Source organism: Malus domestica, chromosome 05 (assembly GCF_042453785.1).
Source record: "Malus domestica chromosome 05, GDT2T_hap1".
In the NCBI taxonomy this organism is placed as follows: domain Eukaryota; kingdom Viridiplantae; phylum Streptophyta; class Magnoliopsida; order Rosales; family Rosaceae; genus Malus; species Malus domestica.
Genome location: NC_091665.1, coordinates 34,019,674 through 34,035,331, shown reverse-complemented (window position 1 = coordinate 34,035,331; position 15,658 = coordinate 34,019,674). Strand labels below are relative to the sequence as shown.

General features: G+C 37.6%; 1 protein-coding gene, 1 long non-coding RNA gene and 1 other non-coding gene across 8 annotated transcripts; all 3 read left to right on the top strand.

Moving 5' to 3' along the window:
* The first annotated feature begins 3,116 nt into the window (after positions 1–3,116).
* LOC114825151 (uncharacterized) lies at positions 3,117–3,998 on the top strand. Its single transcript, XM_029103525.1, has one exon. The coding sequence runs from the start codon at positions 3,117–3,119 to the stop codon at positions 3,996–3,998; it is 882 nt and encodes a 293-aa protein (XP_028959358.1).
* A 407-nt stretch (positions 3,999–4,405) lies between these two features.
* On the top strand, positions 4,406–13,747 carry LOC103420030 (uncharacterized). 6 transcript variants are annotated; one of them, XR_011581513.1, is made up of 5 exons: positions 4,406–4,492; positions 10,893–10,959; positions 11,060–11,134; positions 12,209–12,295; positions 13,122–13,324. It is a non-coding gene; the product is annotated as an uncharacterized lncRNA (long non-coding RNA). The 6 variants fall into 6 exon arrangements; XR_011581514.1 differs by having other exon boundaries at positions 11,050–11,134; XR_011581515.1 differs by lacking the exon at positions 4,406–4,492 and adding an exon at positions 5,488–5,625.
* Positions 4,832–4,934, top strand: LOC114825306 (small nucleolar RNA Z103). Its single transcript, XR_003773948.1, has one exon. It is a non-coding gene; the product is annotated as a small nucleolar RNA Z103 (small nucleolar RNA).
* Positions 13,748–15,658: the final 1,911 nt, after the last annotated feature.

Below are 15,658 nucleotides of genomic sequence, written 5' to 3'. Positions count from 1 at the left end.
TTGGTGGTAAAACTCTTTTATTAGGTGGTGATTTTCGACAAATATTACCTGTTATACCTGGAGGAAGCAAAGAGGACATAATAAATGCTTCTTTAAATAGTTCTTATTTATGGTCACATTTTAAAATATTTTATTTAAAAGAAAACATGAGATTATCAAAAAATGGGTTAGACATTGATGAAAAGAGAACAATAAGTGATTTTGCAAATTGGATTTTACAAATAGGTGATGGAAAAATCGGTTAAAACAATTCAAATGATAAAGATACATCTCTGATTGAAATACCTAAAGATTTAATAGTTAATTCTTCTTGCAACCCAATTTTATCAATTTTTCTTGGAACTTATCCCAATTTTGAACATTCTTATCAAGATTTTGCCTACTTGAGAGAACGTGCTATTATAACACCTTGAAACACAACTGTTACAGATATAAACAATTATATAACCCATTTGTTGCCTGGAGATTAACATGTGTTTCTAAGCTATGATTCTTTGTGTTCTTCAAATGGAAATAATGAAAATTTAGAAATATTGTATCCTATTAAATTTTTGAATAAGCTCGATTTCAATGGTTTACCTACACATAACCTAATTTTGAAAATAGGAATGCCAATTATGCTGTAACGAAATTTAAATCAGTCTTTGGGTTTGTGTAATGGAACTAGATTAGTAGTTACTCAATTATTCAACCAAATTATTGAAGCTAAAATACTTGCTGGAAACAATATTGGTCACAAAGTATTCATTCCGAGAATCACTTTGACAACAACGGAAAATAAGTGACCTTTTATTTTTAAAAGACGCCAATTTCCTGCTAGATCATGTTATGCAATGACCATCAACAAAAGTCAAGGTCAATCTTTGAAACAAGTTGGTTTATATCTTCCTGAACCTGTTTTTACCCATGGTCAATTATATGTAGCATTATCTAGAGTTACATCAAAAGAAGGTTTGAAGATTTTGATTCCAGATGGAGACAATAATGTAAACAACTATACTGCAAACATAGTGTTTAAAGATGTATTGCAAAATTTATGAGCAGACTGTTTATTTTACTAACCTATGACTAAACGTTTACATTTTTTATTCAATGTGATTAAAATAGTAGTATAATAATGTTGGTACCATACTCAACTGCTTGGGCCAAATTTTTCTTACATCTAATTACAAATGTTGTTTCAGTTTGGGATTTTGATTAGGATAAAATGCTTTGACAAAAAAACTTAGTATTTTTTACTAAATTCTACCTTATTTTCCCACTTTTGTCCATTCACATTTTACATTTTTTTCACTTATCATTAACTTTCTTCCATTGCTTTCTTTCTTTTGCAGATGCCGTATGAACACTTAAGAAGACATATCATCTTCGCACTCTCCAAAACAATTGAGGCTGCGATTAAACAGGTGAAATATTGGTTTAAAAAGTTATGCTGCAATGTTGCATTCCCTAAAACAAGGTGTGGAAGGCGAGAATGGTAGGATGGCAGTCAAACTGGATATGGCAAAAGCGTATGATCGTGTGGAATGGCATTTTCTCCTTGACGTTATGAGGAATATGGGTTTTCATCCATCTTTTTGCGCTTGGATTCGTGAATGTATATCGTCGGTGTCGTATAGCGTGCTAATCAATGGTGTTCCCTCGGGTTTCTTCCGACCCCAGAGGGGTTTGAGGCAGGGTGATCCGTTGTCACCTTTTCTTTTTCTCATATGTGCAGAAGCATTATCTGCGTATATTCGGGCAAATGAAAGGGCAGGGCTTATTAGTGGGGTGCGGGTGGCACTTGGAGCACACGCCATCTCGCATTTGTTTTTTGCAGATGACTCGGTGGTTTTTTGTAAAGCGGATGAAAATGAGGTGGGGACTGTTATTCGGATCTTGGAGAACTATGGGCGGAAGTCTGGCCAAATTATTAACTTGGCGAAAAGTTCTATTTTCTTCGGGAAATGGTGTTATAAGAAGACTAAAAAGCGTATTGTGTCTAGAATGAATATTCAGGCACGAGACGGCTTTGGTAAGTATTTGGGGATCCAGGCAGATTTTGGGCATTCGAAGAAGGCGGTATTTGAATCTGTACGACGTGGTATGGAAAGTCGCATTGATGGATGGGCGGAACAGTTTTTGTCCCCGGCAGGTAAGGAGGTATTGATCAAATCGGTCGCAATGGCGATGCTGAACCATGTTATGGCATGTTTTAAATTGCCGGTGACTTTGTGTAAAGAGATGGAGCGAGTCATTGCTCATTTCTTTTGGAGGAATCAACCGAACACTAGGGGATGCTATTGGGTGGCATGGGACAAATTGACTGAGAGCAAGAAGATGGGAGGGTTGGGATTCCGTGACCTTGTTGGGTTTAATTTGGCCATGCTCGCGAAAATTGGGTGGAGGGTGATGGATAAACCGGAGTCGATGCTTAGGGATAAATATTTTCCACATTCTTCGTTTGTGGAGGCCCGACAACAGAAGAACTCTTCTTGGGGTGGAAAGGGATTCTTTTGGGGAGACAAATTATGCTTCGGGGGCTTCGATGGAGGGTGGGTAATGGAGAGACGGTTAGGGTGGCTGATCCATGGGTTCCCAAACCCCACTCGTTTAAGCCGGTGCTGCGGAGTTTGGATCCTAATACTAGGGTGTGTGAGTTGATGACGGTGGATAGGCAAGGGTGGAATTTGGAGGCGTTAGAAAGGGGAGTGGCACCAGAGGATATGGTTTTGATCCGCGCTATTCCGTTTAGTCGGTATGGGTGTGCGGACAAAAGAATTTGGCACTACACAAAGACCGGAGTATATACGGTAAGGTCGGGTTACCATGTTGCAATGGATATGATGAAAAATGGAGAGTTTGGGAGGAAAGGGAGGGGGATGTCGAGTTCTATGGGTTCCTTGGGGGGGTTGTGGAAGACGATTTGGCTTCTCGATGTTCCGCCAAAGCTCTAGTTTTTTATGTGGAAGGCTGGTAGGCGGGCGTTGGCGGTAAGGCATAATTTGGAACGTCGGCGAATTCATATTTTAAATAGATGTGAGCTGTGTGGAGTCAATGATGAAACTGAGGCTCATCTATTCTTTAATTGTGAGTTTAGCCGTAGCTTTTGGTTTGGAACGTCGATGCAATTGAATATGGCGGCTTTGGATGTCCAGGATTTCTTGGAGGGTTGGAAGTTGGTTGTGAAGCATCTGGAGAATGTGGAGGATGCGGATTTGATCTTGCAACAGGTGGTTTTTGGATTCTGGCGTATCTGGAAGTGCAGAAATGACTTGGTTTTCAAGGGGGTGACGACGGAGCCACGGGTGGCTGTGGAGCTTTGGCACCGGCATGTGGAGGAGTTTCGAACGGCTTCGGATACTTCGGAATGGGGCACTGGGGCCTTGGGCAGTGATAGGTGGGATAGGGTACGGGGGGGACGTAGGGTAGGTAGCGGGGAGGGAGGGGTGAGGCATGGCGATGGTATCGTGGTGGGGGAAAGGAGAGAAGAGGTAGGGCTACTATTGTGGCAAAAACCGCTGTTTGGTACGTTGAAGTTGAATTGTGATGCTGCTTGGAAAAAGGCCACGGGAGAGGGAGGAGTTGGGTGGGTCCTTAGGGATTTTGCTGGTCTTCCTTTGCTCGCAAGAGGAATGGGAGGGGAACGGTTCGGGGACGCCATTATGGCGGAGGCAGAGGCAATTAGACGGGGCTTGGAGTCGGTGGTGGGGAGTGAGGTTTGGGCGGGAAGTACATGTTTGGTGGTGGAATCGGATTCTAAAGGCTTGATTAATATGCTCAATAAGGAGACGACAGTTGATGTGAAGCTTGAGGTCTATATCCAAGATATTTGGAGGATGACTTGTGTTTTTCCGGTGGTACGGTTTTGCTTTACCCCTCGTCAATGCAATCGTGATGCCCATTCGATCGCGGCGTACGTTGTTAAGCATGGCGGGAGATTTGGCTGGGATGAATTAGGTCCTGAATTCTTATTTAATATTTTAGCAGAGGATGCCAATGTAATGGTTAGGCTTTAGTCCTATTGATTTCAATACAATCTTAACTTTCGAAAAAAAAAAAAAAACTATATTTACTTATTCTTTCCTTCTTCGTTTTTCTTTCTTTTGCATGTTTTGTCTACATTTGGTTTATAGCATGTTACACGCATGCTTTAGATGTTTACATAAATTTAACACCTTTAATTTACAGCTTAATAAATACTTATACAACACGTTTTATATGTACTTTTTCTGCTATGGATTACAATTTGCACTACATTCTTTCTGCTCTGTACACACTAAACAATATCTTCTTCTCTCTACCTATCCTGTTTTTTAATATATTACAAAAAAAATTAGACATTTATCCATTTCAAATTTTTGGCAAAAAATTAAAATTTAAGCATTTTCAAAAAGATTAAAGATGTTCTAATAAACAAAATTTTTATAATTGCTTTTTAGATATGGAGTGAGATGTTAACATCCTACCCTAACGATATCTAAATCCTCAACCACAATGGAACAATTTAATGGTATGTTTTCTTAACTCTCTTTTCTTGGTTGTCTTGCATTTAAATTCAATGTTTACTAACCCTTCTCTTCAAGGGAATTGGCTGCTACCAATATATATACAAACTATCTTCTTTTTACCTGCTCTGAATACATGCTTAATTCCTTATTTGTCCACTGATGAGTTAAATTGAACATGTGTAAGAGTATCTTCAATGGGAACATCTAGATTTATACTTTTGCATGTCCAACTCAAACCCCTCATTGAACAACCAGAAAATTAGCCATGTGTTTACAACAGGTCAAAATGAGAAAGCCTCTGTATATAAATTGGTAGCAACTCATTCCTCTGAAGAGAAAAGATGGAAATGATGATTATTTCTCCAAATAATGGAGGCTGAAATAACTCAGCAAACTATATCTCTGTACTACACAAAGACACCAAACTAACTATGTCTGATCCATCTTTTTACACCATTTTAATCAATCTGTTTAATTGAATTCTATCCTTTACACTAAAATATGTAAACAATGATCTCAAAATTTGAAACCAAATAATGACATTACTATGCTTCCAATTTGATTCAGTCATGCAATCTATTAACTTCTTTTGCAATTACCTTCATTTCAACATATTCCACTTTTTTACAATCCTCCAATACTGTTCCTTGCATCACCAACCAGTCATAGATCAATATATCCAATATGTTTTCTCAATCACACTCTTCCACAATAAATCAGTTATACATAACTATTTACATAATTTCTAATTATAGAACATCACACTCCAAAAAAATGTTGGTTCAAATATCATTTTGACATATATTCTCAGCTTTTTAACACCTTTTCAATGGTGGCCTTCCATTTGTTACAATTGAAGTCATCGAATTTGATTACTCTCCTCCCTTAATCATCTTCATTTTGTCGTAAGTCGCTCACAATTACTCAATCATTTTAATCTATATCAAATACAATTTCTACTTTTTAACATATTTTTCTGATCTTTGGACACTGCTTGATTTGGTTTGTCAAATGGTGCATAAAATTTCATACCAACGGACTTCTTTGGTTCGAAACCCTTGGGTGGCTACAGGTTTTTGCTGTTTTCGATTTCATTGAAATTCATTTTTTTCCTCGCGTGATCTAGCATTTTCTGGTAAGTTTTAGGTCTTTTTCAATGTTGCCTAATTTACTTTCTTTTTTGTCGTTTTCGATTTGCGGGTAGATTTTGTGTTTGAATTTTTTTCCTGTGATTTTGAGGGTTTTAGAGCCTTGAATTATGCATCCTAAACTGATACTACATATTTATTGGAAGGTAGGGTTCAATGTTGGAAGAATAATGCAAGTGGAAATAATGCAGATGGAAGTAGGGTTCAATGTTGGAAGAATAATGCAACCCTTTGTTTAAGTTTTTGATGGATAACAGCTCAGCTTAGTGCTAGTGTTAGCTGGTTGTTATTCATCATCATTGTAAAGCTAATTAGTAGTTTAAGTTAGTGAGAGTGGAGGTCACAATGATGCTTGCTTAGCTGCCATTATTCTCCACCTTTCTATCTCCACTCTCCTTCCCGTTTCTTATCCTATATATGTTGGATCTTGTAGCTGTTTGAACCATGAAATATACATAAAAAATTCAATATGGTATCAGAGCAGGAAAAATAACCTGCTGCTGCATTCCTACAATCTCCGATATGGCGGAAGAAAATTCTTCTTCGTCTGAAGCTGAAAATTCCCAGATATTTTCCTCCTCAACCTTGTCTGAGGTGGATGTCAACCCAAATCAAAGATTAAGCTCGGCCTTGTTAAATGAGTTTAATTACTTGCCGTGGTCGAGAGCAGTGAGTCTTGCCCTAGGTGGAAGGTCCAAGCTAGGGTTCATAAATGGAAGCATCGAAGTTCCTGATGCGCCCTCACCAACATATGAATCCTGGCTTTGCAAAGATCAGTTAGTTATGTCGTGGCTCCTAAATTCCATGGAACGTAAACTAGTTGAAATATTCAGTTATTCTGAATCATCATTCAAGCTATGGAAACAGTCAAGGAGATATATGGCAGTCAGAACAATGCTGCATGTGTGTTTCAATTGAAGAAGGACATTTCCAACCTACAATAAGAAGGAAAGCCCTTTGTTCAACTTCTAGGCAGCATGAAGAGCATGTGGAATGAGTTGGAAATGTATCGGCCTCATACAACTGAAGCGTCTGTACTACTGAAAAGGGCAGAAGAAGACAAGATATTCCAACTCTTGTCAAGCCTTGATTCAGGATACGAAGACCTGCGAAGCCACATACTCATGAACCTTGAACTACCTTCCTTCACCAGTGTATGTGCAACAATCCAACGTGAAGAAGTACGAAGGAAAGTCATGAACATTGGCACAAAGACCAGTGTAATTGAAGTAAGGGCTTACCTAACCAACGAAAGAAAATACAAAGTAAAGAATCCACACTTGAAATGCCAACATTGCAACTATACTGGTCACGTTAAGGAGACATGCTGGATCTTACATCCAGAATTAAAGTCGGAGTTCATGAAGGATAACAAGGGCTCACAAAGACTAAATCGTGCACCACACAAAGCCTACAAAGCATTTGCCTCAACATCACATGGGTCTGATGCACTCAAAAGCTTCACAGCAAATCTGGCTGCACTCATAAATGATTTTGCAGCATATCTTCAAAGCAAAAAAGAAGGGATTAAGAGTGATCAAACGGTTGGTTTCGAAGATGGAAACTCAACAGCTTTGCTAGGCAAGTTCACTGGTTTCTTAACAGACACACAACACATGCCCCGAGATGACATGCTAGGTATCATGGCTGCTTTCAAAACTACTCTTAATATAAATATGATGCATGATTTTTCGATTGTTGATTTGGGTGCCACAGATCATATGACCAACCATGTTTCTAAGTTTCACAAATTTGAAAAATTTTCACAACCTTCTCAAGTCTCAACTGCCAATGGTGAGAGTTCTAAGGTTTTAGGCAAAGGAAATATCAACTTAATGTCGGACAAAATTGAGTCAGTAGCCTTATATGTTCCTTCTTTTCCATTTCAACTTCTATCTGTGGGAAAAATCACCAACACCTTAAATTGTTTAACCATCTTCTCTCCTCACAATGTCATTTTTCAGGATTGTCTCACCAAGAAGACGATTGGTGAAGGGTTTTACCTAGATGGTCTCTATTACATATCAAAGAGCAGTCCCAGAGGATTTCAAGCCAAGTCCAATTCATCCCAGGATAGTCAATTGTGGCATCAACGTTTAGCTCATCCTTCCCAACCTATTCTGTCATCTTTGTTTCCAAACTTAGGGAATGATTTAATTCAGTGAGAAACATGTCATCTGTCTAAGGCCACTAGATTGCCTTTTAACTCATCCTTATCTAGGACTAGTAAAGTTTTCGAACTAGTTCACTCAGATGTATGGGGACCAACGTTTGAATCTTTTGATGGTTATAAGTATTATGTAATCTTTGTTGATGATTTCTCTAGAGCCACATGGTTGTACCTTTTAAAGTCTAAGAGTGAAGTGATAGAAGTTTTTAAGGATTTTCACAACCTTGTTAAGAACCATTTTTCCTCTCAAATTCAAACCTTAAGATCTGACAATGGCACCGAATATATGTCCCATATCATGTCACAATATTTGAGCAAGCATGGTATCATGCATCAAACAAGTTGTGTTGGCACACCTCAACAAAATGGTGTAGCCGAAAGAAAAAATCGTGACATACTGGAAAAAACAAGAGCATTAATGTTACAAATGAATGTACCAAAGAGATTTTGGTCCCAAGGAGTCATGGCGGCTGTGTACATCATCAATAGACTTCCTAGCCGAGTCTTGGAGTTTAAATCTCCCCTTGAAGGTATGAAAGGAAGAAAAATCGACCTTTCACATCTTAGAGTCTTTGGTTGTGTCTGTTTTGTTCATGTTCAGCCACACCATCGAGCATCTAAATTGGACCCTAGAGCTCTCAAATGTGTTTTTCTTGGTTATTCATCAACACAAAAAAGATATAAGTGCTATGATCCTCAATTGAGGAAAATAATTGTATCCAAAGATGTTCGATTCCATGAAGCTAACCCTTTTTTCAGTAAATCACATGAAGCCACAAGTCAGGGGGAGTGTATCTTAGGCCTGCTTCCTCTACCAAGAATCAGCACTCAAGATGTTATAAATGACATAGTTTATAACCATGACAACACCGATGAATCTCCTACACCTCTCACTGAAGTCAACAATGAAGGCACTCATCCTGATGGTTCTGTGCATGATGATGACAACGGCAATCAAGGAAATCTTCAAAGTGTGGCTGATAACTTGAATGAGGATGAGACAACTCCCCTAGTACCTCGACGCAATCCTCGGTGTGATAGACAACCTCCCATAAGGTTTCAAGATTTTGTCACATATAAACCTAGGCATCCAATCTCCAATTGCGTGTCGTATCAAAAGGTAACTCCATCTCATGCTGCTTTTCTTAACACCATTTCAAGTCACAGTGAGCCTCAAAACTTTCATGAGGCTAATAACCAAGCTGTGTGGAAAGAAGCAATGCGAGATGAACTCAAAGCACTAGACCAACACAACACCTGGAGCATCACCAAACTTCCAAAAGGAAAAAGGGCAGTGGGTTGCAAATGGATCTATAAGATCAAGTTTAATTCTGATGGTTCAATTGAGAGGCATAAAGCCAGGTTGGTGGCTCGAGGATTCACTCAAACATTTGAGGTGGATTACAAAGAAACATTTGCTCCTGTTGCAAAAATGAACTCAGTTAAGGTTCTATTGTCTGTTGCTGTCAATAAGGATTGGTCCATGTACCAAATGGATGTGAAGAATGCCTTTCTACATGGTGATCTTGAAGAAGGGGTCTATATGAGATTGCCACCAGGACACTCTCAAAGCCAGGAACCTGATTTGGTGTGTAAATTGCATAAGTCGATTTATGGATTGAAGCAATCGCCTCGTGCTTGGTATGCAAAACTAAGTTCCGTTCTTCGTAATGTTGGTTTTAAAATGAGTAATGCAGATTCATCATTATTTGTTCGCACGGGAGCTTTGAGAAAATTAGTTGTGTTGATATACGTGGATGACTTAATAATCACAGGTGATAATGTTGCAGAAATCTCCACACTCAAACAGTCACTTCAACAAAGATTTGCTGTTAAAGATCTTGGGGTGTTGAAGTATTTTCTTGGAATCGAAATGGCATCTTCACACAAGGGACTATTTCTTAATCAACGAAAATACATCATGGACCTACTCAAGGAAGCTAATATGAGTGAGGCTAAGCCTGCACTTACCCCTCTCGATAGCAAGCTCAAACTTGACTTGGGAGACACGCCACTCTCGGATATAAGCTTCTATCAGAGGCTTGTCAGCAAGCTGATCTACCTAACAATCACCAGACCGGACATCTCATATTCAGTAAGTATCGCCAGTCAGTTCATGCACTCCCCCACCATCGAGCATCTAAACCTTGTAAAAAGGATCTTACGTTACTTAAAAGGGTCCGTTGGTCGTGGCATCCTCATGGCGAAGAATGACAACACTCAAATAATGGGGTACTGCGATGCAGATTGGGCAGGAAACGCCATCGATCGCAAGTCCACCACTGGTTACTGTACCTTTGTTGGTGGAAATTTGGTCACGTGGAAGAGCAAAAAACAAACTGTCATCGCAAGATCAAGTGCCGAAGCTGAATATCGTGCAATGGCCTCAACCGCGTGTGAGCTGATATGGCTAAAAGAACTTTTATGTGACTTAGGTGTGTTCACGGCTCAATCAATGACCTTATTGTGTGACAACCAGGCTGCCATGCACATAGCATCAAACCCTGTCTTTCACGAGATGACGAAGCATATTGAAGTCGACTGCCACTATGTCCGTGAACAAGTACAGTCGCAGGTGATCCAGACGCATTATGTAAAAAGCTCCGATCAACTGGTTGATATATTCACCAAACCTATGGCTTCTCATCAGTTTCAAAGGCTCCTCTCCAAGCTTGGATCCATCAACCTTCTGGATCCAGCTTGAGGGGGAGTATTGGAAGGTAGGGTTCAATGTTGGAAGAATAATGCAAGTGGAAATAATGCAGGTGGAAGTAGGGTTCAATGTTGGAAGAATAATGCAACCCTTTGTTTAAGTTTTTGATGGATAACAGCTCAGCTTAGTGCTAGTGTTAGCTGGTTGTTATTCATCATCATTGTAAAGCTAATTAGTAGTTTAAGTTAGTGAGAGTGGAGGCCACAATGATGCTTGCTTAGCTGCCATTATTCTCCACCTTTTGTATCTCCACTCTCCTTCCCGTTTCTTATCCTATATATGTTGGATCTTGAACCATGAAATATACATAAAACATTCAATAATATTGAATTGTTTACATTGTACTGAATATTTTGTTTTTTAAATATCAGGTTTGGGTGCCCCTCTCAATGTAGCAACACGAAAAATTATCTTCAATCGCTATTTATTGGCATCACTGTAAGTTTATTGATACCAAATTCTTTAGTCTAATAAATTGCATTTATCTTTTTTTTTTTTTGTATTTGTACTGACACATGCATGATCAAGGCTACTAAAGTTACAAGAATTTCTGGGGCACCACGTAGTATGGGGGTGAAGTCAATGGACTTGAATCCCAAGAGATTTGATAAAGGTATTTATAATTTTTTTTTCTGTTTTGTTATTGTGTTATTCGGTTGCTCTTAATCTTAACGATGAATTTTGTTTTGTAATGATATGTGAATTCTTGAGATATTTTTCAAATTGATTAGATCACGCCTTTTAGTTTTATTTCGGTACGCCAAAAAACGAAAAATTTCGGAATTCCCAGAGGTTTTGGGATCCTTTGTGGGTTTTGTCCATTGCCTTGCTTGCTTATGAAGTTTCTAATTTTTTTTTTATTATATCTTGAACTGGTAAATTCAATTTACGTTGATGGGTTTGCAATTGCATAATGTTATGATCTTCAATAATTTATTATTGTTTTCAAGATAATTTTGTTCTGCTTCAATTGTTTTTTTTTTTTCCTTTGAATGTAATCGAAAAGTTGCTTTTTAGTTTGTCTTCTCCTCATCATAAAAGTTAATTTAATTGCAGCCCGTTCTGGGATTTCTTCTTTATCCGAATCGTTGTTTTTCGCATTGGAATTGATTCTTAGGAATTGTTTGATAATTCGGATGTTAATTCAGATGCTAACTGATTTTAGTTACTGATTTATTCCATAATCTTTTTTTTATTTTGTTTCCTATACGATTGATATCTTGCCAATGCGTTTAACTGTACTTCATAATGTGATAGCAAAGTAATTACATTGTTGTATTTTGTATTTAATAAGTGGATTAAGATCACATAAAGTTTTAAATTCAACAAATATCTGATGCTCCAGTCTTTAAACCTTCAGAAATTGCGAAATCAACTTCAATAACTATTTTTATATTTATTGTTGTATAGATTACTGTTTATTTCACTGATTATAATCAACAAATGTAGAATTTGACTCTGTAAATCCGTAATATTTTATACTTTCACCTGGTTAACACTTTGGTAATAAATGCAGTGTGTTCTTTAATGAGATTTGTTATGATCCCTTCATTGTTAATATCGTTTTGGTATCTTGCAGATAGAAGCAAAGTGAAAAGTTTTGATTGTGGATTCCATGAGCATTTTGAAAGTTGTGTGCTTTGCCATATGTGGTTTTTCTCTGATCATGTTCAATTGATCATTGCAGTTGAAAGATTTGACGGCAAAGTTACTAACAAGGCAAGGACTGAGCCATGGTGAGACACAAGCTTTCGGCACACCCTGCAGACTGGTGGTAAGATTTGAAAATTAATATGGTATTCCTATATTTTTGTTTCTTTTTCATTTCAGTTATTATCCTAGCTGATTTCAGTAGAGTTTGATTACTGGTTGGAGCTATAAGTTCTTTGTGCTGTTTTACCAACTAAAATTTGGGACTTTAAGGACATGTTCCAAGTCATGGTTTAACCAAGGATTAGAGATAGTCTCGACATATGCTTAATTGAAGTGATGTACTTTTAAGCTTTAAGAAGATGTTCCAAGTCATCGTCTAATTTAACCATGCATGCTTAGCATCATCCAATATAACTGATTGAAGGATTAAAATGTTCTGATTTGGTGTCGGTAGTCTTGGTTTAGCAATTGGCAGCAAGATTACACTCCTCACTATGTTGTAAATTCGACTGACTCATTCTATAAGAATTGTTTCAGTTAGTGTTTACGGTTTCCATTCAATGTAATCCCTCTTCTCAGTTTCTTTTCAGAATTGATTTCTATTCCAATTTCGCAATGTTTATATTTTTCACCATGTTGGAAGTTTTAGGGTCTATGATTTTCATTTTTATGAATCTTCTTCCTTATAGGTAATAGATCATCTATTATATATAATATGAACTGAATTTGTTTCCTTCATAAACAATTTATGAAATTCTTTTTCTATTTCTCTCCTAATTTCAGTCAACTATCCTAAGCAAAATGAAAACAAGCCCATCAGATTAACAAAGTCCAATCCTACTCATTGTTCCTTATTGTATATAGTGTTGTAAGTACATTTTCCACATGTATGTAAATAGTATGGCATATCATATATACATTTAAAACTTTCTACATGTTTTGTATAGTTTGAAAACCCGCAGCACCGTGCGGGCACTCTTGCTAGTGGACACTAAAAGGGGGTCAATATTTGTATAACAAGACTCTCATATTGGTAAAGAGCATTGATCTTTCATCGAATGTGTTAGAAGGTGAGATTCCTGAAGAGATATGTAGCCTTGTTTTATTGGGTACGTTGAACTTGTTCATGAATCAATTGATCAGAAAGATACCCTCCAAGATCGGAAAAATGCATTTGATCGAAACTCTTGATCTCTCCCACAATCACCTTTCGGGACAGATGCCTCAAAGCTTGTCATCTTTAAACTTTTTAAGCCACTTGAACTTGTCTTACAACAACTTGTCCGGAAGAATTCTTTCAGGAAACCAACTTCAAACGTTGAATGATTTATCCATTTACATGAATAATCCATTGCTATGTGGCGTTCCTCTTTCAACTCAGTGCCCTGGAGATGACTTGAAGGTTGCAAAGGACAAGAATGAAGATGGAAATGATAAGTTGTGGTTCTATGTCAGCGTGGTACTTGGCTTTATCGTAGGCTTTTGGGGTGTTTACGGTACATTGGTCTTAAAAACACCGTGGAGGTATGCCTATTTTCGATTCTTTGATGACATCAAAGATAAGGTGATGGGGTAGCAATTTCTTGTATCTTTGTTGACTTTGTTTCTAGAAGGGTAAGGTATATGTCCCCCCTTGTTTTCATGTATTTTTTATCCTTTTTTCTTGTATTATAAGGGGTTAAGTTTATATCCTCCATGACTAGGTGTACCTTATATATATATATTAATAAAAATTCCCCTCATACTTTCGAGATTTTCTTAAATTTTTTTTTTAAAAGAACAGGTGATGGTGTAGCAATTGCATTGAAAGTGGCATGTTTTCAAAAGGATATTTTATGATGTTCGATGGTACTATATTTATGTGATGTTTTTACCTTTCTATTTTGTATTATGGTGCTTGCACTCTATGACATAAAGAAATAAAAATAATTGGGTAAATTACAAAAAACTACATCAACTATTGAGGACACGACAGTTTCATATCTCATCTTTTAAAATTGATAATATCATACCGCATCTTACGAATTTGTGACAATGTCATACCTCCGTCAATTTTTCTGTTAAGTGCTGACGTGGCTTAATTCAGAGCCCACTTTCTATTAAAAAATTAATAAAATATTATTAAAAACTAAAAAAAATATTTAATATTTTTTAAATATTAAAATAATAAATAAAAGTTATAAAAAAAAACCTTAGTCATCGCTTCCCCCCTCTCTCTCTTCCCATCTTCATCTTCTTCCCTGCTTAATCTTTAACACACAAAAAAAAAAAAAATTTGAAAACCCAACCCCCCAACCCCACCGGCCCCTCCGCCCCCCCCCCCCCAGGAGAAGGAGGAAGAACCGAAGAAGAAGAAGGAAGAATGAGGAGGAAGAAGAAAAGGAGGAAAAAAAAATGGAAACTGCAACCCAGAAAAAAAAAACCCAGAAGAAGGAAGAAGAAGGAGGAAGAGGAAGAAGAAAACCCATCAACTCAACCCCCCCCTCCCGGCCTGCCCGCGGAAGAAGAAGAAGGAAGCGAAGAGGAAGAAGAGGAGGAGGAGGAGAAAAAAAAAAGCCAAACTGCAACCCAGAAAAAGAAGGAAGAAGGAAGAAGGAAGAGGAAGAAGAAAAAAAATTAAAACACCCCTTCCTGTGGAGGAAGAAGAAGGAGAAAAGAAAAAAAAAAAAAAAACCCAACCCAACCCAGTTTGTCCCCCCCCAACCCAACACACACTCATCTCTCCTCCCTTATCTTCATCTTCTTCCCCTTTTCCCTCTACCTGCAACCCAGAAACAAAAAAATAAAAAAATAAAATTTCGAACCCAGTTTCGGCCCAAGAAGAAGAAGAACCCTCTCTGTCTCCTCCCCATCTTCATCTTTGTCCCCTTTTCCCTCTACTTGCAACCCAGAAACAAAAACAAAAAACAAAAAGAAAAAAAAAATTCATACCCAATTTCGGCCCAAGAAGAACGAAAAAAAAAAAGTGACAAATCCAGTTTCGGCCCAGGAGAAGAAGAAGATGAAGATAAAGAAGAAGAAGGAGGAGAGAGAAGAACATAAAAATTTGAAATTGGTGCGGGTAAAGGGAAGGGGATGTCGTGCCACACCCCTAGGAATTTTTGTTTTTGTTTTTTTATTCTTAATTTTTTAATATTTAATTATTAAAAATATATTTAATTATTTTTTAATCCAGCTCGATTAGTGAGTGGTCCTCGTCTCTTGCCACGTCAGCACTTAACAGAAAAACTAACAGAAAAATTGACGGAGGTATGACATTTTCAATTTTAAAAGATGAGGTATGAAACTGTCGTGACCCTAATAGTTGAGGTAGTTTTGTGTAATTTTTCCATCTTTCAACAGATGTTCTTACGGGCAAATCATGTATTCTGTTTTTCTCGATGTAAACTTGAAATATACGTGACGGTTATCCATTCAATGTTGCACTTTATCAAAATAACAATTTAGGGGTGGGTTCAAAAAATCGAAAATCGAAAAAAACAGA